This window comes from Thermobia domestica, chromosome 16, assembly GCF_964235325.1.
Source record: "Thermobia domestica chromosome 16, izTheDome1.hap1.1, whole genome shotgun sequence".
NCBI classification, from domain to species: Eukaryota; Metazoa; Arthropoda; class Insecta; order Zygentoma; family Lepismatidae; genus Thermobia; species Thermobia domestica.
The window spans coordinates 177,107,895-177,133,326 of NC_137469.1; the positions used below are offsets into that span (position 1 = coordinate 177,107,895).

Sequence of the window (25,432 nt, forward strand, 5' to 3'; positions counted from 1 at the left end):
AACGTCCCGTTCAGCAGCGAGGCTATATGAGATGGACCTACTGATTAATGTGGAATCCGAACCACTTGAACTCCCGCCGGGAATCGAACCCGGGTCTCCCACGCCAAAGGCGCCTACGCTAACCGCTTAGCCACGGAGGAGCTCTGTCCTCTTTTCGAGTTCTCCTAAGTCCTGTATTTTTAAGTTTATAACGAAAACATTTATAAATATGCATATATTGATATGGACAACAGTCCGTAACGTATGATACCATTTTCCTCTCTGGCCAGACCTGAACATTTAACTTGTTAAGTTTTGTGGCCAGACATGTATAAACATGTTTTTCTACCCAGTTCTGATATAATACGTAAAGGAACCATTAATAGAGGATGTATTCTCAATTAAAAAGAAGTAGTTTTGTGAAAAATAGCAAGATAAATGCAGAAAATCTTTGGAAAATACATTAGTTTAAATATACTGTATTTTATCTCGAGTGCTATACATTAAAACATTTAGTAAGTAAACTACGTTTTATTAGTTCCAGAAATTCTGATATAACAAACTTAGGGCCTAGTAGATGTCAATTTTGATTTTGAATTTAACAGAGATGCAGTGGGGTACGAAGGTTAGTTAAACCTCCCTTGAGCAAGGTATCACTCCCCCTTGACAAACTCATGCGGTGCTACTACAAAGGTGCACCTCAAAGTTTTCGTTTGATCAGCTATGACATACGGTCATCTAGCTTGGCTTTCCGTGACTCCTCACTTTTATGGTCGCCTAACAACTCCTCGAGCGTCAGGCCTTACGCATTGCGTACTCTCTATCTTATCGAACCCCCAATGCCGAGCTCTATCAACGCACTACAATGCCTCCTATCCTGGACCATCTATATCGCCTACGCACGCGCTACATTACTCATCATATAGCAAAATTACATGAAATGCTCACAGCCCTCTTAGATGAAACTCCTGCTCTCCCCCGTACTGGATATCCTCCAATCGACCATCTACTGGCAATATATGAACGAGAAACCAATTCACTTGACCACAACCCTAAACGTCGAATATACCGAAACCATCCTCATATATATCGATAATGGTTTAGTGGCGATACATGCTTTCCCATAACACAACTGCCGAATCTCTCTACCTCACCTCAAACCAACCCATCCCATGACACGTGGCACTTCCGATAACTGGACACAACACCAGTAATACTGAGAATCATTCTGATTGCACCTACAATATACTAGCAACCTGTATCCACTCACAATAATACTCTTCCCATAGTAACGATATCACTCTGGCCAAAGAGAAGGCTTCACCTTCTACGGCACGCCCATCGCATGATGGGAATGAAAGACAGAGAAAAAACCGAATAATAATAATAATAATAATAATAATAATAATAATAATAATAATAATAATAATAATAATAATAATAATAATAATAATAATAATAAAAACACGCAGATTCATCTACACCAGCAAGCTACATCAATCCCAGAGATATTCCTACGTCATTAAGTATAAACTGAATGAATGAATTGTGACTGTGTGATTTCTAGCTTACTTCGTTTGTAGAATGTTGATTTCCCTCTATGTCAGAAATATATACTAAAATTGGTTTATTCGTTTCCGAAGCTATTGACCAGAAAAATATAACGAACCACATTTTTTTGCTGACCTCTGTATCAATCTGTATCCAATTTTACTCTGGATTAAGTAGAGCATGAATGGAAATTATACGTATTATTAAGCACGTGATGGTTATATCTCGATATTTTTTCCACATATTATATGGAATATCAATTTATTTGGATTTACAATATCTGATAACAAACAACAGAAAGAAATATGACAGAAAAGGGAAAAATATTAACAGCTATTCGCTAAAAAGGAATAATGAGTAATATATTGTTCGGGTACGCTGTCTGGATTTTTGGCAATCTCTACTTTGAAACAAGTATCGTTAGAAGCCTGTCTTACTAAAAATAATACAAAATTTATCATTTTTCTTTTGTTTGTTTTTCATAAGTGAAAGGAGATAATGAAATGCAATTTAGCACAATCATAGATAACGTTATTTTACAACAAAAAATATGAGATTTAAGGATTTTCAGTGTTGCCATTCATCGAAATTACAGTGTTGCCAGAATAACATTTTCCCCAAATTCTAAGGTAAGGCAGCGACTAGAGGAACGAACTCAACTGCATTTGATTACGTATCATATTATTTTGGTATCCTGTGAACTACTTTTTAAAGAATACTTGTATTTAGTTTGTAATAAACAAAATAGTTTTAACATACAGTTATTAAAATTAAATAATAATGTTATTTAAAAAGTAATTCTCAGAATACCAAAACAACATGATACGTAATCAAATGCAGTTGAGTTCGTTCTGTAGTCGGTGCCTTAACTTAGAGTTTGAGGAAAATGTTATTCTGGTAACACTGTAATTTCGATGAATGGCTGGGGGTGCGGTGGCTCAGTGCTAGAGCGTTCACCTCCGGTGCTTGGTGTCCCTGGTTCGATCCCAGCTCGCGCAGTGTGGACTTTGTGGTGGACAAACACCGTGCTCGTGGGTTTTATCGGGATTCTCCCGTTTCCTCCCACTTTCTTCATTCCACCATTTCATTCATTTCTCATCATCATCGTCTCCTTTAGTCTAGCCGGCATAATCGTGGGACGTAAACTTAAAGATTTCATTTCATTTTTTTCGATGAATGCCAACACTGAAAATCCTTAAAGTTCATATATTTTTGTTGTAAAATAACATTATCTAAGTTGCATTTGTGATTGTGCTAAGTTGCATTTCATTATCTCGTTTCACTTATGAAAAACAAACAAAAGAAAAAAACGATAAATTTTCTATTATTTTTAGTACGGCAGGCTCTTAAGTGTGAAAGTAATTCCAAAATGTTCTTGTAGGGTCTAGAAATACACAAGGCAAAATCTCACTGTGGTGTGTTTTCAATGTTGTCTTAATGCTAATAAGCAAGTAGATAATTAGCATTAGTAAAATAACTTCGTTGTTTTCTTATCGGTTAAATTTTATTAGTTTGTGAGATGAAGAATATAAATAAGAGGGCAGAGGAAGAATATAAATAAGAGGGCAGAGGAAGAATATAAACAAGAGGGCAGAGGAAGAATATAAACAAGAGGGCAGAGGAAGAATGTAAATAAGAGGGCAGAGGAAGAATATAAATAAGAGGGCAGAGCAAGAATATAAATAAGAGGGCAGAGGAAGAATGTAAATAAGAGGGCAGAGCTCCTAACGCCTGAAATCAATATTTCAATGAGATTTGAGTGTCAAGTTATCTTCACTGTTACATGATTTAACTTTCCAATATTCACTGTACTTCAGCTGTTGTCACTTAATTTCCCTGGGAAATAATACTTTTGTATTGATGCTAGTTCTTATTACTCTACCACAATTATGCTTTTGAATATATCTGTGATCTGTCAAATGTTTATTTTAGTGTATGGATAACAGTAGTCTCTCAAGGAGAGTAACTCCAGTTATAAAAACCACCTCCTGAACAGCCTGAATTTTGGGAGTTGTGAGGTGATGCATTATCATGCAGTTGCAACGTCTCATTTTGAAACTCCCCCACAAATCACTGTTGATGCTACAATAAAGCTTCTAATTATATAAGCATAAGCTTTTAATCTGTTGATTATTGTTCTGTGCTTCATTGCTGCATGAAGTACATCAACAAAATACCCAATGTTGCCAGTTTGGAGTAAAGGTCTCTAAATCTAGGGGATTCCACTTCAGAATAGCGATAAAAATAATATTTCCGATTAGCGACTTTCTTGGTGATTCTTAAACGATGATTTGGTAACTTATTTACAAACCTAGCGACTTTTGTATCGTGAAAAATCGAACACTATTAGTTGGAAGCAGTTTCTATATGTTTATTCTGCTTTTACTTATTTAAATCAGGCCAAGCGTCAATGAGTTCGGCAAATATACAGCCTATACTGCGTGTGAAAACTCCAGAATCCCGCTTTGTTTTCTAATAGGTTATGTCTTACCTTCCAAATGAGAACAATTTTAACCTTCAATGCCATTTAGTTTGAAGAGCTTCCGTTGAGATATACAAGTAATACAGCATTGCCGATTATCTTTAAAAGCTCAAGTAAACGGTGAAGTGGTTGTAAGTTTTTTCTTTGTGTACTTTTAAGTTTAATGTGTTTTTCAAACATTTTGGTTTTCTTTGAAGTGACATTGACCATAAAGTAAAATATATATGTTGTACAAAAAGGAGTTTATTGGCAAGGTACTGTGATATATATAGTGATATACTTTACAGAAAATAGATTCTAGAAGCCTTTATCCGTTATCTTGATATATATATATATATATATATATATATATATATATATATATATATATATATATATATATATATATATATATATATATATATAAGGTAACTGCAGGTATATACGTCAGTGCAGCTAAATTACGCCAAGTGTTCAGAGTTGGGACGTTTCCGACGAAATCCGCTAAAATGCGTCTTCAATATGTACCACGGTCTTCGACAAGTCCGATTTGACGAATACTCCGGGAGACAGCGCTGAGACCGCCTCGCCGTGCAGTGTTACTTGTTTCGGGAAGGTTCCGTGGAAGGGCGTTATTATTTCAAGAGAGGCAAGAATCCGTTATTAGTATCGTGCTAACTCAAAACATTATCAATTGTTTACAGGAATGTACGCCTTATTTTGTGTCCGTCTAGGAACACTGTTTTGTGAGTGTAATTTCAGTATTTGTGATTCCATGGCTAATAATTAATACCGAGCATAGTGCATCGAAATACGCCAGGGCTTGTGCGGGACTGACTGCAGAAGACAAAGATGTTTTCATTTATCACACATGTTCTATGTAATATCGATGTTTTTTTTTTCCCTTAAGTCACAGTACACTGACACTGTTTATTTTCTTATGGACTAAAACTTTTCAGTTTAGAACTTCATTTGCACTTCGGAGATTATCGTTTTTACAATTTACCTTTTTTATCTTCATCTTGCACTTTGGATATTCTATTTTTCACTTCAGTCATGTTCTATAGTAATATTTGAGTTCGTATAATACAAACAATGTAAGCAGTTGCAAGATTTATTACATGTTTCTAGTAATATCCTAGACTTTGCGTAATTACCTGCACGTCTTGGTAAATACGCCACTTTGTAACACTTTTTTTCTTTTACCTTGGGTAATAAATAGAAGTGAGTCGCATCATTGCCACATTCTTTTCTACACGCGGAAAAGGCTACTCTGCAACGCATATGTCTTGTTCTTTGTGTTTCATGAAAATTAAGGCTATAAAAAATTCAACACTCTTAACATGGTGTATTTACCTGCATTTGACTTATGTAAGGAGAGAAAGAGACGAAATATCACTAATAATTTTTTAGCGACTTTTCACTCAGATTGGAGTCATTTCACCTCACATTTAGTGGCTTTTTGTGTCAACTTTCTTGGCAACACTGAAATTACCTTTCCCATCTTAGAAAGGTGTTGCTGTATCAGCCGAATGTCGGCCAGAAAATTTCTTACTTTCGAGAGCAAAAATAACTTCTGCTTAAGGGTAATAAGAGCCCCTGAAACCGGAAAATCACAGTATAATTTAATATTTACTTAATCTAGCGAGAAGTAATTTATTAACAAAGAATCATGTAAAAAGTTCATTGTATTATGTTTCTTAAATTAAGTATTAAAATAAGACGATAAGGAATAACAAAATGGCGGCACAATAGCCGTTTTAAACAAGATTGTTTTCTCATGCAAATAAAAAAAAATTAAAAAAAGAGTAGAACACAATTTATATTCTATTATATCTGTAGTTATACACTAGCTAAACCTGCTCCTTACCACATATCTACATGAAACTTTATACAGACAAATGAAAGACGTCGATAAAAGTCGGCAACGGGCACCATAAAGGGGACATGTTTTCGATTACTTTTTCCGGTTGGAGTTTCTAATTCATGTATGATTAGTGTTTTTTTTTTCTTCTTCCATGCAGTATGTATACACACACAATTATTTATAATGTCAGTGATAATTATATTGTATTCATTGGGCAAAACATTCCAAACAATAAAGATTCATCTTAGACTGGAGAAATGGTTATCCTTCGTGTCTTTGACCATTAAACGCCGAAGAGATTAACAAATGTGTGGTGTTGGAATGTATAACTCGTAGGATATGATGCTTTTTTTGAAATTCCAACACTTCCAACGTACCCCTAAAAATGTAATAAAGAAATAACGGCCATTTAAAAAAATATCAATTAGAATCTACACAAAATTTGCAATCGATCAGTGAAAACAGCATCTGAGCCTATATTTCCCGAGAACGCACTGTCCAAAGGATTGCTTACAAGCATATAAACTTTTCCTGACCACAAACATATAATCCTAGTATTTTAATATATATATTGCTATGTATTTAAGAGTACATTCAGAAGTATCACTGTTGCCAGCTATATTTAAATGAAAAACTATGTTTCTATTGAAATTTTAAACTTCATATAACTACTGAGTGTAAGCACCTGAACGGCTTTATGCTTATACGCGGTAAGAAGTGTAAGTTCAGAAAATTATATGATTACTTTTATGTAATTATAGTCGGGAAATATCAATTTAGGAAACAAATACTTTTTTGAACTTCAGGAGTCAGAAACACTTTACCTAAATATTGATGAGGGATAATACATATTACGTGTATTATTACAATTCCTTACAGCAATAAGATTACTTTTTTTTTTATTCGTAGGCCTCTGTTAGGGATGATTTTTCTTGTGCTTAGCTTATTTAATAAGTTTGTTTCGTAATTAGGAACAGTCGATGAGGAGACTACTATTGCGATTTCTTTTTTGACCTGAATTCTTCAAATCAAATTCGTGTCGATATGGTTAATAATTCGGTTTCAGTGTCTGAATAAATATACATAAAGGACAACTTTTGCACAGTCACGAAACTTTTAATTATTATAGCAAGCACACTACTGTACATTTTTGACAAACAAGGAAAGACCGTAGTTTTAACAATGGAATCTTCCAAGTTATTACTTCAATTGCCGATTCTATTTTGAATGAAAATATACAGTACAAAATGGTTGTGTTAATTCAACTCAAATTTAACACAGGGCAGTGGTTCCAGCGTGACTACCACTATGCGGTGTTAATTTCAATACAGACCCGCGGTGTTAGCGTTTAACACTGGCGGTGTGTTACGTTTTTAACACACAATCGGTGTTGACCGGTGTTAAATTCGGATCTGTATTATTATTTTCGGTGTTGATTCGACACCATGTCAGGGTCGGTAGTCTGGGGAAAAGTGTTGAGTGTTACTTATGGCGGTGTTCCACCAATACGAAGAAAGTAACACAATGTGTGGCGTGTTAATTATTTTGTGTTAATATTACACCATGTCAAGTATTAATATAACACAGTCCTTGTGTTATTTTAACATCATTTTCGTATGATTTCAACACACAATCTGTGTCATAATTCAAGGTCAAAGCCGTACAAGTAACACCGTTTTGGTGTTAAGTCAACACTCCCTGTGTTAAAATTCTAGGTCAGACCACCAGAATAACACCATTTTTGGTGTTTGTTGTACTCCAGTTCTGTGTTACTACGACACCTATTTCCGTGTTGAAATATCTCCGTGTGCGGTGTTAATGGAACGATTTTTCTGTGTTAGAAAAACTTTTGATGTGCATGCTTACGATGACCGGAGATTCTATTTTTAAAATAAGAATAGTAAACTACAGAACACTCCATTTAGGAATCTTCATGAACGTTTTTGTCCTCCTTTCCAACAATTATTGTGAAGTATTTCTTGATGGTTTGAAACACAACCTTCACCAACAACTTGTTCAAAAATGATAGGAAACTCTTACCTATATGCTTATAGTATGTTTGCCTCTTAATCGTGTTTCTATTAGTTTTCCGCCATTTTTGAAAACACAGTTCTCGATGTTGACTGGTGACCTCTAGTGCAGTGTAAAAGTGACACAGTAATACGGTGTTGTTTTCGCTGTTGACATATTTCTTCAGAAACATTATGTAAAACAATTGAGAACACATCGTGCGGTTTGCACGTTGAAAATTTGCGAATACCTGTATTTGTTTAAGTATTTCTTTCTACTGTGTTTGACTGTAGCTTCAGTACATGAGCCTTTATAATTAGATGGCGAGCAAATTTGGCAATCACGCAGAAAACAACACCGAAAATTCTACACTTGTGTTAAATTAACACACAAACTGTGTGTCATTTCAACTACTGGCATTTGACACATGACTCCAAATGAAGAGTGAATTGTTCTAACCACCTGTTTGTGTTATATTTTAACACAATCGTGTTAACACATAGGCATGTCGTTGAAATAACACAACGATTTTTTTACAGCGTACCGTAACAACTATATAAGTGACTCAAATCTTAGCATTATAGATCAAATATGCATCGTCATTGCAAACAGCACCTAATCTATGAAATTGTGTTTGCTTCATCTCTTCCATCATGAGAAATGTGACTGACCCCTTTGTAAGTTCACTAATTTTTTAGTGGAGTCACATATAGATATGTTATCTGTTGTCGCACTCTTCCTGAATGTTTTATATAGTTTTCTTATTCAAAAATGCCAAAATGCCAACATACTTTCACATGATTCTGAAATACTAAAATCATATAGTAAGCACAATAATATGAAATTGAGCCGAGCCATGGTGTGTCTAGATTCAACCATTTAAAAATTTATGAGGATAAAACAATGTGAAAATATGTATGGAAAAATGTGAGTGAGCGGAGATTTTTAGTATCAAAATATTCACATGTAAGCATATAAATGTTGACATATGGTAAACCTAGCTTTATGTACACTTGCTTCAAATTAGATTTGCGGTGTATTAAATCATACAGCAACCATTTCACAACATAATTACGATAGATAAATAATTAAGCATCCCTCATTATTAAAACCTAAAGTACGAATCCCGGTGGGAACTCATATAGTCAGATCCTATTTAACTTGGAGATCAACGTTTCACAGATATATATAGACGCCTTCAATGCTGAAAGCGTTAAACACTAGATTAACAGTTTTATCCTGATTTTAATTGTTTATAAGTAGCAAGTTAGAAAGTTAGACACTAGTCTATACCTTACGAACTTTGGCTAATAAGGTGACACTACGACCTTCTAGTGATGTTATATTATGATGCGATAGACGCAAACTTTTTTTTTTTAATAGGATTCTCCAGATTAAATCATATCTTTGTAGATGAATATAGTATTTTCCTCTTCCTATTTTATAAATCTGAGGAAGAGCGTACTGTAGTTGTTAGAGCGTTCTACTCATGTCCGGTGCTTCCCAATTTTTGGCGCCCACCCAGTGTCGTGGGGCAAACTGGGGAGTCACGTGAAAACAACACGTGACAGCCAGTAGGTCAAGAAAGCTCGTGATGCGCTTGTTAAGGACACAACACACACTCGCCGCTAGACTAGACACAGTTCAGGCCGTCGCTAGCGGATAGCGCTGGAGCAGGCTTGCGCTCACAAATGGACCATTACGGCAAGTTTTTTTTGTTTGTTTATTTATAAATCCGCCATAATACTATGAATATGATTAATAAGATTAGATAATGCTGATGTTATCTTCTAAATTGTATTACGGGCTGGTGAGTGCTATGAGGATTTGTTTCCACCGAAAAACGTATCTAATGCTATTTCATTCACCAATAGAAAAATTTCTTTAAGTTTTACGTCCCACGGTTCTGCCGATTAGGCTAAAGGAGACGGTGATGATGAGTAATGAATGAAATGGTGGAATGAAGAAAGTGGGAGGAAACGGGAGAACCCCGAGAAAACCCACGCGCACGGTGTTTGTCCACCACAAAGTTCACTTGGCGGGGGCTGGGATCGAACCGGGGACCCCAAGCACCAGAGGTGAACGCTTTGCCACTGAGCCACCGCGGCCCTTCAACAATAGAATTCAGATTGTCAGTTAATAGACATATAACCAGTAACACGGGGTTATTTAAAGAAAATCAAGTGTTGTCATTGCAGGTCTCTAATACAGATTTTCTTTGTGTGCTCTTATTCTCAATACGATAACGTCAGCTTTTGCTTTCGATTCACAAACAACTTTTGACAGTTTGTCACCAGTCACCTCCTCAGATATTTATGCCTAACAAGATTTTTTTTCTTAATCCCCAGAATACAAATCACTAATTCTTCTATAGTATTAGCTTCCAGTTTTTTTATTTTTATTTTTTTATTTATTTATTTATTTATTTATTTATTTATTTTTTTTTGGTTTAGGTAATATCCTCACTAACAGAGTTTCAAAAATAACAGGTCTCCCTTTGCCACTGAATTATGTCTATGTAGTTTGTCTCTTTAAAACTAAGAAGTATTCTAAGGGGATAGTACGGCGAAAGGACCCCGCACTTTTCTTATGGAAAGTGGCTTTCGGCTAATGTTGTTGAAACTTCGCTGGTTGATAGTTCTTAACATGTGGATCAAAAGTCTCAATGGGCACAAAGACCGAAATCCACTCCTTCCCCCCAAAAAACCGCCTCCAAGTAGCTGGGGGGATTGAACTGATTTCAGCATGTAAAACAATTTGTTGTTTTAATCAACTCAACAAGGACCCCAAACAACCACATGTTAGACTATCAAACTACCCCACTTGACACCGCCCTCTTCCCCCCACATATCCCCCCCGCGAATTACCTTACGGATGTTCCATATTACTGTAGTTTATAGTTGCGCGTATCTGTTGAAATACCTACAGTTTTGGTCTCACCGACGATATAATGGGTTTCACGTATCGCTGATTACGAATCTGAGGTGAGAGTTCTAGAATTCAAGATGGAGGATCAATATGGCGGATCAAAAACACGAAACTCCTGAATGTAGCCACAAATAGCTTTTTACTAGGGTATTTTGGGTCGTTGGTTACGAATCTGAGGTCAAAATTCTTGAATTCAAGATTGCAGATCCAATATGGTGGATAAAAACGTCGAAGCCACAAATCGTAGTAGACTAGAGTGTTTTTAGATCGCTGTTTAAGTACGCAACATTCCTTGATACTTCAGCCACCATGTAGAATTATTCTGCACCCTTGCCCTTTGCCAAAACCCACCACAGATATCTTAATGCTGAACGGTGTTAAAATAATTCATCAATTATCTGTTCATTATTTTCATCATTTCGGTTTGCAGCATCTAATGGGGTACTTAGCAATGAGTCATCGGGATATCTAATATTCTGTAAATGTCGTGCATGGCCTAAATACCACAAGACACTTGCAACGTGGGCACATGTACCTAATGTACGAGCACCGCTTTGACATATACAGTACTAACCTTGAATAACATTTTGATCATAATCCTAGTCATCTTCATCATTGGCTACATATGCTATGAAAACTTGATGCTTAGTTGCATTGCGAAACCTTGAGTAGACACGTATGCGCAGGAATCCCGGTTCAGTTACGTTTTCGTCAAGCTGGAATTGCTCATCCTTATTTCATATTAGTTTATCTTGGACGTAAGAGGATGAGAGATCTACTTGATATGTGCTTACAGTCAAATCTCGTAAGTAGTTTAAGTTAAGTACAGAGAAATCAATTAGGCTTTGATCATTCAGCGGTACCCATTGACCGTTACTTCTAATAAGATTATCTACCTCCACTCTTGCTTTAACAACGTTCGGCATGATTGACCTATTTCCCATTTCTCTATCTAATTCAATGGTTGCATCTTGCATGAAAATAACGGGATGGTATCTGTTCAAAACAGCTCCAGCTATGCGGTAGAAACTATTCAGTTTTTTTGCATGTTGCGGATTCAATGTTTGTGCTAGAAACTTAAAAACAGATCTTAGATGCCCGTTTCTTGCCTCGACTATCCATCGACTTTTAGTAACCAGTCGAGAAGTATTCGCATCTTCTGTTGATAGTTGTCTTTCACGTGGTAGTAGGAGTGCGGGCATTCTATGATCAATTCCTAAATATTCCAGTAAAGGAATTGCATCGCGGTATCCTCTGTCTACTAACACAATGACCAGGATTATGATCAAAATGTTATTCAAGGTTACTACTGTACATGTCAAAGCGGTGCTCGTACATTAGGTACATGTGCGCACGTTGCAAGTGTCTTGTGGTATTTAGGCCATGCACGACATTTACAGAATATTAGATATCCCGATGACTCATTGCTAAGTACCACATTAGATGCTGCAAACCGAAATGATGAAAATAATGAACAGATAATTGATGAATTATTTTAACACCGTTCAGCATTAAGATATCTGTGGTGGGTTTGGTAAAGGGCAAGGGTGCAGAATAATTCTACATGGTGGCTGAAGTATCAAGGAATGTTGCGTACTTAAACAGCGATCTAAAAACACTCTAGTCTACTACGATTTGTGGCTTCGACGTTTTTATCCACCATATTGGATCTGCAATCTTGAATTCAAAAATTTTGACCTCAGATTCGTAACCAACGACCCAAAATACCCTAGTAAACAGCTATTTGTGGCTACATTCAGAAGTTTCGTGTTTTTGATCCGCCATATTGATCCTCCATCTTGAATTCTAGAACTCTCACCTCAGATTCGTAATCAGCGATACGTGAAACCCATTATATCGTCGGTGAGACCAAAACTGTAGGTATTTCAACAGATACGCGCAACTATAAACTACAGTAATATGGAACATCCGTAAGGTAATTCGCGGGGGGGGGATATGTGGGGGGAAGAGGGCGGTGTCAAGTGGGGTAGTTTGGTAGTCTAACATGTGGTTGTTTGGGGTCCTTGTTGAGTTGATTAAAACAACAAATTGTTTTACATGCTGAAATCAGTTCAATCCCCCCAGCTACTTGGAGGCGGTTTTTTGGGGGGAAGGAGTGGATTTCGGTCTTTGTGCCCATTGAGACTTTTGATCCACATGTTAAGAACTATCAACCAGCGAAGTTTCAACAACATTAGCCGAAAGCCACTTTCCATAAGAAAAGTGCGGGGTCCTTTCCGATCGGACACATAAATTACTCACTGCAACTAACTCCCGATTACTTCTTTGTAAAATCGTGGTTAATTAAAACTTCTAATTTTTACATTTAATTTCGTTTCCTTTTCTTGATTTGCCCAGCTAACTTCCGGTTATGTAAATTTTAATGCACAAATCCAAATTTGATTCCAGCTTGTTAATGGTAGTGTGCTTCACGTGGGTTGCTAATAAAAGTTGAGAAATATTGCGCTGTTGTAAAAGTAAACGATAGCAAGTGTCTGCAATTTACATAGAAAGTTCGCATTACTTAGTTATAAAACTATATTGTGCTTTATATGGAGTAATTAGCTTTACATTTAAGAGCCTGATACTTTAAAGAAATACAAAATTTGTCATTTTTCATTTGCTTGTTTTTCATAAATGAAAGGAGATAATGAAATGCAACTTACCACAATCATAGATAATGTTATTCTATAACAGCAAATATGAACCTGAAGAATTTTCAGCGTTGCCATCCGTAGAAATTTCTGTGCTTCACACTAACATTTCGCGCAAAATCTAAGTTAAGGCAAAGACTAGAGGAACGAACTCAACTGCACTTGATTACGTATCATGTTATTTTGTTATCCTGTGAACTACTACTTAAATAATAGTTGTATTTAGTTTGTAATAAACAAAATAGTTTCAACATACAGTTATTAAAATTAAATAATAATGTTACCGTGCAGACATGGGAAACCTGGAAGATCATGTGGTTTGGATCATGAAGATCATGTGATAATTGGTAGGACTACTCTCACAAACCTGGGGTGCTGAAAAAGGTTGCTAAAGCTTCAATCTAACGAAGCAACTGATGAATAGCGGGTTCTCACCAGTAAATTGTCACTTGGAAAAAACTCTTTTTAGGTAAAGAATCAATTTTACTTGCAGAAAGAAATAAAGTATTTGTAAAGTGTATATCGATACATAAAAAATGCCCTTCCTGTTCGTCTAGTGCAGGGTTTCTCAACCTGGGGATCGCAAAGATAAGTGGAAGAGATAAATATAATTGGAATCTAATCGGAAAATATTTTTAAATACTATTTTGAATTTTGTTCTGATAAGTATAGTTTTATTTTTATACATATTGTTAAGAAGAACAAAAAATACGTCTATTAAACATTTTGAACAGGTGCAGAATTGTTTAAAAATCAATTTAAATGAAAGAGGTACGATATTAAACTAATGAGAACTGCATATTGAAATACAATTAAAATTGAAAGCTAATGGGATACCTGAGCATGGTGTGATTTCACTAGTGCGGCAATGTCAAGTGTTTTTAACCAAAATTAGAAATCACTTTATTTTTATCATATGACCCAAAATTAAGAGAGCCATGAAGATTGAAAATTTTCAAATGACCTCCATCTTGAAACAATATGACGGACCAGACTTGATATTTGTAATATGAATGAATTTACCAAATTTGGTTTTAATTCATTCGTTTTTAGGAAAGTTACTGTATCGACTATATACAAGAAATAGATTTTACTATTATAGAAATAGATGGATATTGTGAGATCTCCGCAGAAGGTATGTTAAAAATCACACACAAGCTGATTACAAAACCAGAAATTTATAAAGGGATCACTGACAAGAGGATGTGATAAAATGGGGATCGTGATAAGAATTAGGTTAAGAAACAGTGGTCTACTGTCTAGAGCACTTGCCTTTGATATACGGAATCTGGGATTCAATTCTCAGTGGGAGATTGAAACTTGAACGTACTATAGGGTTCGGATTCAACGTTAAAACTGTAGGTCCACATCTCACATCGTCTCGGTGCTGAGAAGAGGCTTTTAACTTCAATGAACAAGTAGTCCAAAAGAATTTCAATGAAAAATCATTTAAGAGTTGCAAACAAAGAGTGATTAATTAACATGTTATGCGTTCGCCGTCCCGATACTTCTTCCATTGAGCATGGTGCTAGTCCACAGAAACAAATCTTCAAATTTGTAACATCTCCCAAAATATGTCTGTCTTTTAGAGTAATTGGAAGGATTGTTTGAGAGCGTTTTTCATCTCTGTTCAGACGTCGTGAAGTGCGTCGTCGTGGTCACGCTGACTAACCAGAACACCTACAAAGTTTCATCAAACGTGCGTAGTTAATTGGTGCGGAAATACATTTGTCGCTAGAATATAGTTGTCACAACCGACAGCATTTCTCACTTCTTTGTAAGCACTTTCAGCAGAGAAATGGGAACAAACATAAGCACGCATTCACATATTCTTATGACTTCTTTCGTATTACTATAATTAGAAATTATGTGTACATATTTTCCTCTATGTATAACAATACACACGATATCCATTTAATATTGCTTGGCATACTAACCTAATGGTTTTTATTACAACGTGACTTTTTAAAGGAACACATAGTGTCAATATGTTGTAAATGTGAAATTTAAACATGTTTGCTTTACGACAAGAAAATGAAGCCATATCGTTTTTCAGGTTATCAGTTTTGTAAAGTTAAAAGTATTAATTATTCCTCAGGTGTCTTACACAAGTACTACTTTCCAAACACTGTTGTACAAACAAAGGTCAGCTCTCCTCTTTAGAACCACTGGATATTTTGGGCGGTATTCAGAGATAATTCGTTAATCAAGCATTAGTCACGCGATTAGTTAGTGTCGTATTAGTTCTGTACTAAGAAGGGTGTACTTTTTGGTATTCAGAGTCTGCTTGAATTTCAACTGATAAGTTGATTTGGGTATGATTAATTAATATAACCCTAATATATTGGGTGAGAAAAATAAATGTCAACTACGGAAATTAAGACAGGCGCATGCGTAATCCGAAAAAAATGAAAATTATGAAGTACGAAATTCGAAATGTTTTCTTCGTAACTTGACATCGCAGGAACTTATAGATAGTTACGAAAGTGGATTATAATTAACTAATTCATTTCTGAGGGATGCATTTATGAAGGAATAAATAGAAGTAACTTAATATTAGTGACAATAGAATGGTTATGTTGTAATTATAATCAGGGGTAAAAGTGGACCTTAAAAGGTACGGGGACGCATGACGTCACGCCGTACCCCTGCATATCTCTACCCACTGTAATTTTTTTAGGAAATGGGGGACGCCAAGAATATTTTCTGGAAGTGGGGAACGGAGCCTCCCCGCATTCTCCCTCACTTTTACCTACTGGACATAAAGAAAGATAATTTATCGATCAGTTGTATGTAACCCTAAAAAAAACTGGAAATTTTCTACCCATCTCTCACTGTTCATTTTAAGAAACAGTTCTGTTATTGTAGATGATTGAGCTTAATAGCTGCCTCATAGTTAATTCACCCGATGAGGTGAAAGCAAATAAAGAAAGAAAGACAAGTAATTAATTACCTTTATATTATCGTAATATAATAACTATTATATTTTAAGTTTATTGTGGTTAAACCGTGGCTACACCAGGATACCCTCTCCTCTAAATTAATTAGTCACATGTTATTATCTTCTTCAACTACTACGTGCTAATGTGCTAATCAGAGATTCCGAATACACTTCTGATAACCATGCTTCAGTCAAACCCTTAGTATGGTGTTAATCATAGGTCAAAATGACTCTGCATAAGGCTCACTAACGTAAGACTAGAAATACATTACTGATATAGTTAACTACTCTGAGTGTTGAATTCGTTATCTAGGGAATACATTTGATCTTGTTCAAGATCTCCTAGCTACTCTTAACGAACCATTCAATATACAGTAGTATAATTACTATCTGAATACAATAGTATTCTTGCAACTTTCGATAGATCATTTCTTGAATCTATCAATCCACAGAAACACTACACAGTCACTCTTTTGGTATGACAGTATATAAGCAATTTTTCTTCTAGTCATACTGTCGAGGGTCTTCGTCCCCAAAAGTAAAGAGAAATACAAATTACTATTACGAATGTACTAAAATAATTTCCCAGTGCAGGTTCCTCACATTTTAATTCCTGCCCCCGCCCTTACCCGGACAAAATCTCCTAGAAGAAAGCTTGTATGTAATTTCCTACAAAAGACTTCCCTCATAACACAATATCATTTCTGTATAACAGTCATCATTAGAGGCGGCTTGTGGCTAAATAAATAGGTGAGGCACAGAAAACCGAGTCGTAATGTTCAGTGGCGGTAAATCTGGCTCCCCTCCTCTGGCCCCCGTTACATAATTTTCCTTCTAACTTTCGGGCTACTAGTAATCTTATAAGTAATATGAAACCAATTACTTGAAAGGAGATCCCAAAAGTCGAGGTTTCCTGTGTTGTAGAGGCGTTATTGACGCCACTGGCAATGTTAGATCTGTGAAAGACGAAGTGGCTTTCGTTAATCTTATCTCCTTATATTTTGTTACAAAATAACGTTACTTTCAAGATAACGATCATCGGGTTAGAATCTTTATTGTTCCTTCAACGTTGAATCACTGTTACTCCCTGCGTGCGGAGTGTCAGTTCGCAGCGACTACCTATGTAATAACTCAGGGCGATTGCTGATTTTTTTTTTTTTTTGCGGCACTCGCAGATAATCGGGGCTTTTTACTGCACTTACAAAAAAAAAAAAAAAAAAAAAAAAGAGAGAGCTTCATCTTGCAACATTTATAGCATGGAAAAAGTTGTAGAGCCAATAATGGTAACAACCAAACAATTCTATAGACCATAAAAAAATATTAGTGTCGTACTGATTTTAATCTTATGAATTATTATCAGATGAATGGAATGTAATATTTCATCCATTTCATCATATCATCCAATTAATCTGTTTAGGAAAAAAATGATATTAAGGTTTGCTATCACCGTCATTATCATCATTATTCTTGTTCTTCCTCATTACCAAGTCTCTTGCCACAAATATAGAAGTTTCATGGTATGCAAATCTCCTCTAATTTCTTCGTTTCAAAGTAGAAATCTCATTTTTTAATGCATTCCACTAATTGCACTATTTCTCTTACCTTCTGTCATATCTCTAGAAGGAAATTTTCTTTTGAAACAATGCCCCAATCAATTCCTTTACTTCTTTTAAAATCTCTTTTATGCTTCTGCCTCAACTACCGATAATACTTCCTCGTCAACCATCTACTATAATCGGAGAAGAATAGAAAGTACTTAATATTTATTCCGAAACAAATGTTTTATATTTTCATCATCATCATCATCATAGGTATTCTGCCATTATTGCCAGGTCACTTGCTGCAACTGAGAAGCTTCCATACTCCACGGTCCTTCGCTAACCTCTTAGTCTTCACGTACGATTTTTCTGTTTCGATATCCTCCATTAATTGTAGTCTACTTTGCTCACTCCCTCTCTTTCCTACCACCACACTCTCTAGCACATCCCTCATCATATACTTCCTTCTTACTCAATGTCCCAAACAATTTCTTTTCCTCTTCTTAACCCTAGGAACACCAAGTGGGCGCCTCGGAGACCCACAAATTATTTTTGTTATATCTTCTAACATTTCTAATTGCAGAAAAAATCTAAAAAAAATTGATATTGTCAAGCTTGACCCCATTAATCAAAAAACGTACTTGCTTAGTTTTTAGTGTTTTGTTTTTTTCTATTTATAAATAAAGTGTTGTGGTAGTAGTAAGGGGCTATTCACCGCATACACTAACTGTTATATTCCAGTGTTTTGGCTACTTATTTTACTTTCCTTTGAAACAATTTTGGTATTACAACATGCAGTGTCAGTCTGAGCTATTGTTCTGGTGCAGTGTTGCCAACTGCACGGTATAAAATATAGTAGATATATATTTTTCTGATTATTTTTCGGCACCTAAATTTTTATTTTCTATTTGTTTATTCCTTCAAAACCTGCTACACACACACACACACACATACAAACATATATATATATATATATATATATAAGAAAGACAGATAATCAAGTTACAATAGTAATGGAAAGGAACTATGCCTTGCAGTGACTCTCTTGTAATACTCATGATGCTGTAGTTGTGTTAGTTTACAAAACTGACAGACAAGTCGTATCTTGTTTGCTTACGTTTTACATGTTCATTCCATAGGTGCAAAAACCTGACGCTGTACTGCTAGAAAAATTGTAAGTTTTGTTGGGTTGGCAACAATGCTTCTCTGGTGACATCCCCTATAGTGTCTAATGAATGTCTCTCACACTGTCTATCTTTTCTTGGAAACAAAATTTGAAAGGATTTCGCCATTCCAAGGATAACCGGGATGGAATTAAACAAGATTAATCCTGAATTCATTAGAATACTGAAGTATACCTCACTCGTCCCCATTCTATCCCAGTTCACTGTACCGCCAAAATACTTTTAGAAGCCTCCTTTGTACACATACTACACTGTACTAAGTTGCTATTGATCTTTTTGATAGTTTTTCTACACAAACAAATAAAATAAATGGGTCATAGCTACTGACGTAAATTTAGAAAATGGTAACTTAAACAATTACACACATTTAGTTGGTAATACTGTACTTAGAAACCTAGTAATAATAGAGAATAAACACATATGATGTCCTAGACATCCCAAGTTCATATCAGACAAGATGAATTATTTTTCGTGAGGAATAATGACCTTTAAGCTGTGGGCCTCAGTGCCCCCCCCCCCATTCGTTGGTGTTCCATGTAACCCAAAAATACCTTGGTGTGCCTAGGGTTAATAATATCGAATATTGTTATTTTCTCTTCTGCCGTATCTAAGACCATTTCATTTGTTTTCCGCTCGATCCAGCTAATTAGCTTCATTCTTCTCCACACCCACATTTCGAAGGCTTCCAGTCGTTTCTCATTATTTTTGCGTAATGTCCATGTTTCTGACCCATATTGTACAATACTCCACACGAAGCATTTTATGAAGTCTTTTTCTCAACTCTATTCAACATCCCACAAAATAATATTTTCTTCTTCTTAAAGGCTTTTTTCGCCATTCCTATTCTTGCTTTTATGCCACGTTTACATTTGATATTACTACTAATAATACAGTCACCTGCTCTATTTTCTCTCCACTTACTTCTATATTTGACACCGACCACTTTGTTCCAACCACCATGGCTTTGTTTTTCTTACATTTATTTTTATTCGGTATTATTCACAGTTCTACGTCAAGTTTTCTAACATCTTATTGATTTTCTCTTCAGATTCTACAACTAGCTCCATATCATCTGCAAACCGTATACACCTAATCATTCAAATGCCATTTTTATTTTACTCTCTTCTAGACAGATATTAAATTATTTTACATTAGCAATCTTTAATAATATGTCAAATAAGTAAGTAAAATATTAATTCTTTGAATTTCATTTTAAAGTAAAGTAAAAAGGTATTTACGTACTAATTTCAGTGTATACCCCATTTCAGGTGAAGGAAGAGGAAAGATGAGAAGGATGTACCCAATGATGATGCTCCTGCTGTTTAAGGCTGCTCTCGTTCCAATTGGAATGTTACTTATCAAAGCATTGGCCTTCAAGGCACTTGTCGTCAACAAGATTGCTTTTGTCATTGCTGCTCTAAGTAGCCTGAAAACGTTACTTAAATTGGGAGGTCAAAGCCAAGGATATGGCTATTCTGGTGACTTAAGTGGTTATTACTACGGCGGCGGTGGAGGTGACTACGGACATGACTCCTACGTAGGATCCGAGAGTCATCAAGGTTCTAGCTCCGCCACTGATTACTCATCACTTGGATCAGCAATCCATCAACACATTTCTGGCGGTCAACAATCAGTTGGTTCGAGTTCAACGTACTCAGGAGCTTCCAGTCAGTTGGCATCAGCATATCTCTCTCAAAACCCTGCATCACTCACTTCATCAGCAGTTCCTCAGTCTGTAGGCTACACGAGTGGAATCACTGACCACACGGTCCCCGCTGCTCAAACAGTAGTCCAGCAAGCTGTACCTTATTCACAATCACTCGTTGGGCAACTAAGCTCGCCTTACGTTAAGTCTCTGCAGAGTAGTCCATACGCTACACAATCCGTTGCTCAACAGCAAACAAGTGCAACACAGACTGCAGGAGTCACAGCTGCAGGAGTACAACCAGTTTCAGCCTACGCTCAAGCTGCCAGTAACTCACAAGCAGTTTACGCACCGGCCACCACTCAACAGCTTTCCGGTTATACCCAACAGGCTCTTCAACAACAGGCTCTGCAACAACAGGTTCAACCATATGCGTTGAACACACTCTCTGTAGCTCAGAAGAAAAGTTCTGTTTACACGTCCCCAACTTTGAAGAGGATAAAAACTACGTAAATGTGGTAAGGATTTACTGGTAAGCTGTAGTGTTTAGATTTTTCAGAATAAACCGCACTCGATAATATTTTATTCATCCATTTAAGCGAGCTTTTACCATTCGATTCAATTGGCATTTGTATGGTTGTCCGCTTGTCTGTCTACTTCACAATAACACTGGTAAAATTTATCCGATGTTCATGAAACTTGAGATCTTTCATCAACCTTCGCAAATATAGCAAATATATCAACTTTAGCAAAATTGATAAGTGTATGATAATTGTATTTAAGGTTGAAATCTGTTAACAACTTGAGGTTAAAGGGGATAAAATTCTCCCCATGCTACTAGTATGCACAAATACCTAATGCGATAAGAAAACGGCAATAGTTACGTGATGTGTTAAGATAATGTGACGCAATTGCTTATCGCTTACTACATCAGTCATAGATCTAATGTCCTCCATTTATTTTACCGGCTACCTAATTCATGAATGATAGTAATTTCCAATTTAGGTCGCGATAATGCGCACAATACTATATCCTGGGCAAAATATGAGCGGCTCGGGGAAGAAAATGTTGTCACATTGTCTAAGGTAGTCTTCACACTAGGATCCTACGAGCCGTTCACGTAAGCTGCTGCTGCAAGGTTTACATTGTCTTAAATGTACGCCTTCACAATGCGCTTTACTGCAAGTGAGCAGCGGCTCTGAGCTGCTATGAAGACCATCCCGGCAGTAGCTAGCTCGAGCGGGGTGCTCGCGGAGAAGAAAATAACACACAGTCTTATGAGAGTCCTTCACACGTGGGCATGAATTCAGTTGGAATGGAGAAAAGTACACATGCATTTGAAAATTTTCTCATTTTGATGTTACTGTGATAAAATGCACACTTTATGCTATTATCTCTCAATTTAGGAAACACACTATAAAATGAACATTCTTCCAGTCCTGATCAATTAATAGGATGAATTCACTTTGTTCTCTATCTTCTTTTCTTTTTTTCTTGCGATTTATCGCCAATATTAAAGCTGCAGCTTCTTCTGGCTCTAGCACAACTGCCATTTTGATATCACGATCTTTTGAGCGGCTCAGAAGTATTTAATGCCTTCACACTACAAGTTCACATGAGCGTATCACAAGATCCTAATGTGAATTCAGCCTAATTTTCGAGTAAACTGGAAAAGGAAGTTTAACATTCCCATACAATGCAATGTAAGCTCTCTACGAAACAAACTTCTCCGCCATCTGCAGCTATATTGCCGAAATTAATTATCTACATTAAGTTCTGTGGTCCAGCCCCTACCTATTACACCTGATAACTGAATTTTACAGGAAGTTATGCTTACCAATATATTTCCCCGAGGAGATTATATTATGCGGTGATTTAATGCTACAAGTTTTAGTTAGTATAGGCCTACTCTTGATCATTTTCAAAAATCTAGTGTATAGTTTGCAACCTATACGCTCGTTCTTTAGTAAACTTAAGATGAATATACATTTGGCTATAAAAATATTAGGTAGTTATACGCCGCATAAGCTCTATTAAAACCCTAGTATTATGGTTACAAGTGCAGGATATGTAATAAATACCCCAATGGTTTCAAAGCTCATATTCTGTATAATTGTATTTATAGTTTACACATCCTTTGTTGTTCACTTTGACAATAAGTCAGCATACATATTATCACGAAAATATAAAATACTATTCGTTAAAATTAGTTCCAAATATAGCAGTTAATGAGAATGCTCTTAATGCCTTCAAACGTTATATTCTTTCAGCATTTTTATAGATTCCATACCCTTTTCGTATATATTAATAATTAAAAGGCATATGCATTACTACAAATGCGAATTGCATGATTTTACTACATTTGTCTCGCACTAACTTAGAAGTTTGAACTCTATTCGCAAAACTTCACATTTTAAAGAAGAATTCTACAAAAAAAAAAAAAAAAAAAAAAAAAAAAAAAAAAACTAGTTTCTTTCAGCATCCAGCAGGGAGTGTTACAGCCAAAATGAGAACAGTAGGTGATTAGCATAGAGTTAAAGCACCGAAGTGACATGGGCTGACGCCATTTACATCCAATATTTGCTAAGATTACAAAATATACAGTTGTTTGATTATATAACAAATCCCCTTACATCATGCAGTAATTTTGTATTAACGCTTACAGTTCATAATTTTGTGTTCAACGTGAAAGTTTTATTATAAATTAAATTCTTACAGATAGCTATCTTTCTTCTGGAGTGTTGTATCTTTACTTTCAAGTGACATAACAGTGAAGAGAGTAATATTATTATAAAACAAATCAAATTCAAGATTTCAACGGATACTGCGTACATGTTTTATAATTCAATATACCTGGTCCTTCTAAATGCTTCTTTCACCATTCCTAACCTTGCTTTTATTTCACGTTCACACTTCATATCATCACTAACAATACTACCTAGGTATCGAAAATTAAGTCACCTGTTCTATTTTATTCTCTTTTACTTCTATATTTGACACTGACAGCTTGGTTCCAATCACCATGGCTTTATCTTTCTAACATTTATTTTCATCCCATATTCTTCTCAGAAATTCCTCTAGTTTTCTAACATTTCATTGGTCGTTTTTTCAGATTGCGCCATCTGCAAACCGTACACACTTAATCATTCTACCTCCTACTAAAATATTGTCTTCATTGTGTAGGTCAGTTTTCACTACCTCTTCTAGATAGAAATTAGATAATGTTGACGATAGACAATATCCACATCAAAATTCCTCCCTTTACAAATACTATCTCTATTTATAAGGACATATTAATAATATACACACAAGCTGTAGGCGGAACGCAATGAATGAAGTCTCTAAAAATAACGTAGAGTAATAAATCTTTGAAAAAACATATGACCATTTGCTTTCCTTCCAAAAGGTCTAATCTGCAATCAAGGGCGCCCATGTTGTGGTTTCTAAGGGGGGGGGGCAAGTATAAGCGACGTTTCAAAAATAGTTCCAAATTTTGCTGTAACTAATGTAAAAATTCTATTGGATTTTCGATATTCTGAAGTATAATTTCCTCTACGGGGGGAGAAGCGAGCGCCCCACCTTGCCCCCCTTGACGGGCGCCCTTGTCTGCAATTAAGTCATAGGCAGATATGTAGATCAAGGGAAATAGAAACAGTTCCTGACCGTGTATACTGAAAAAAAGGGAACTTTTCTTACTCATTTTCCGTTAAATTACATACGATAAAAAATCTTAAAATTTAATAATAATTATTTTTTTCAATTAACTTTATTTTTTAAAAGAGATTACACAAAAGATAACGCTAGTAAAATATCAGGATCATAGCTATCTAGTACTCAAAAAACGCTGTCAAATAAAGTTCTAAATGATTATCATACAATCATCAATTAACATGTCAAAATGTGACTGATTTCAATTATTACACCATGCATTTCTTTCGCGCATTCATTTTTTATGCACTAAGGGCATATTTGATTTATTAGGTCCAATTTCTACAAAATTTTCGAAAATATCTTAAAACGTTTCTTTTCAAATTTTCTGAAAAAGGCACATTTGATGTAAGAATATATAACAATACTGTGATTTATTACGCGATTTGATAATTATAGAACAACAATATGTGAGATACTAATTTATAATTCATTATAAGTACTGTATTAACATTATCTGAAACTGATATTTTCCATTTTCCAGGTAAACAGAGCTTGTCTGCAGGTCCTATGGTGTTAGGGTATGGAGCACTGTTCAGCGCTGTGTAGCTATGTCCCAAAGAAAATTAATAACTTCGATCTGAAACAGAATTTATTTATTTATAATAACTTATTTGAATTCTGTAAATAAGTTTCTAAAGAATTTGTTAATGAACTGTAAATAAACGTCTTTTACAAAATTTGTTCTGTTTTATTTTACATTGCATATACTTAAGTGAAGCAAAATAGAAAAAAAAATGATAAATATTAAAAAGAAATCTTTACCGTACATAAAATTATGGTTTTGGTCCCCAACATGAAAGAAATATGGATTGTGCATGAAATATTGAACTTCAACTTTCACTCTTGGAAAATTTAAATTTTGAGTTAAACCACTTGGCATCAAAGCAGTTCACTGTGAGAAAAATACACTTCTCACTTTACTCTTCTAGTTGCAACACTATTACCTTTTTTTTTTCTTTTCAT

The 25,432-nt window shown here is 35.5% G+C and overlaps 1 protein-coding gene across 2 annotated transcripts in view; it reads left to right on the top strand.

Moving 5' to 3' along the window:
• Positions 1 to 25,130, top strand: part of LOC145672842 (uncharacterized) — a 32,800-nt gene extending 7,670 nt beyond the window's left edge. The window contains exons 2-3 of one of the 2 annotated variants that reach the window (XM_081741994.1): positions 20,382 to 21,290; positions 24,951 to 25,130. In XM_081741994.1, coding sequence (XP_081598120.1) covers positions 20,382 to 21,271 — 890 coding nt within the window. In that variant the 3' untranslated portion in view covers positions 21,272 to 21,290; positions 24,951 to 25,130. The remainder of the gene's footprint in view (positions 1 to 20,381; positions 21,291 to 24,950) is intronic. The other variant, XM_081741993.1, reaches the window with a different exon arrangement.
• Positions 25,131 to 25,432: the final 302 nt, after the last annotated feature.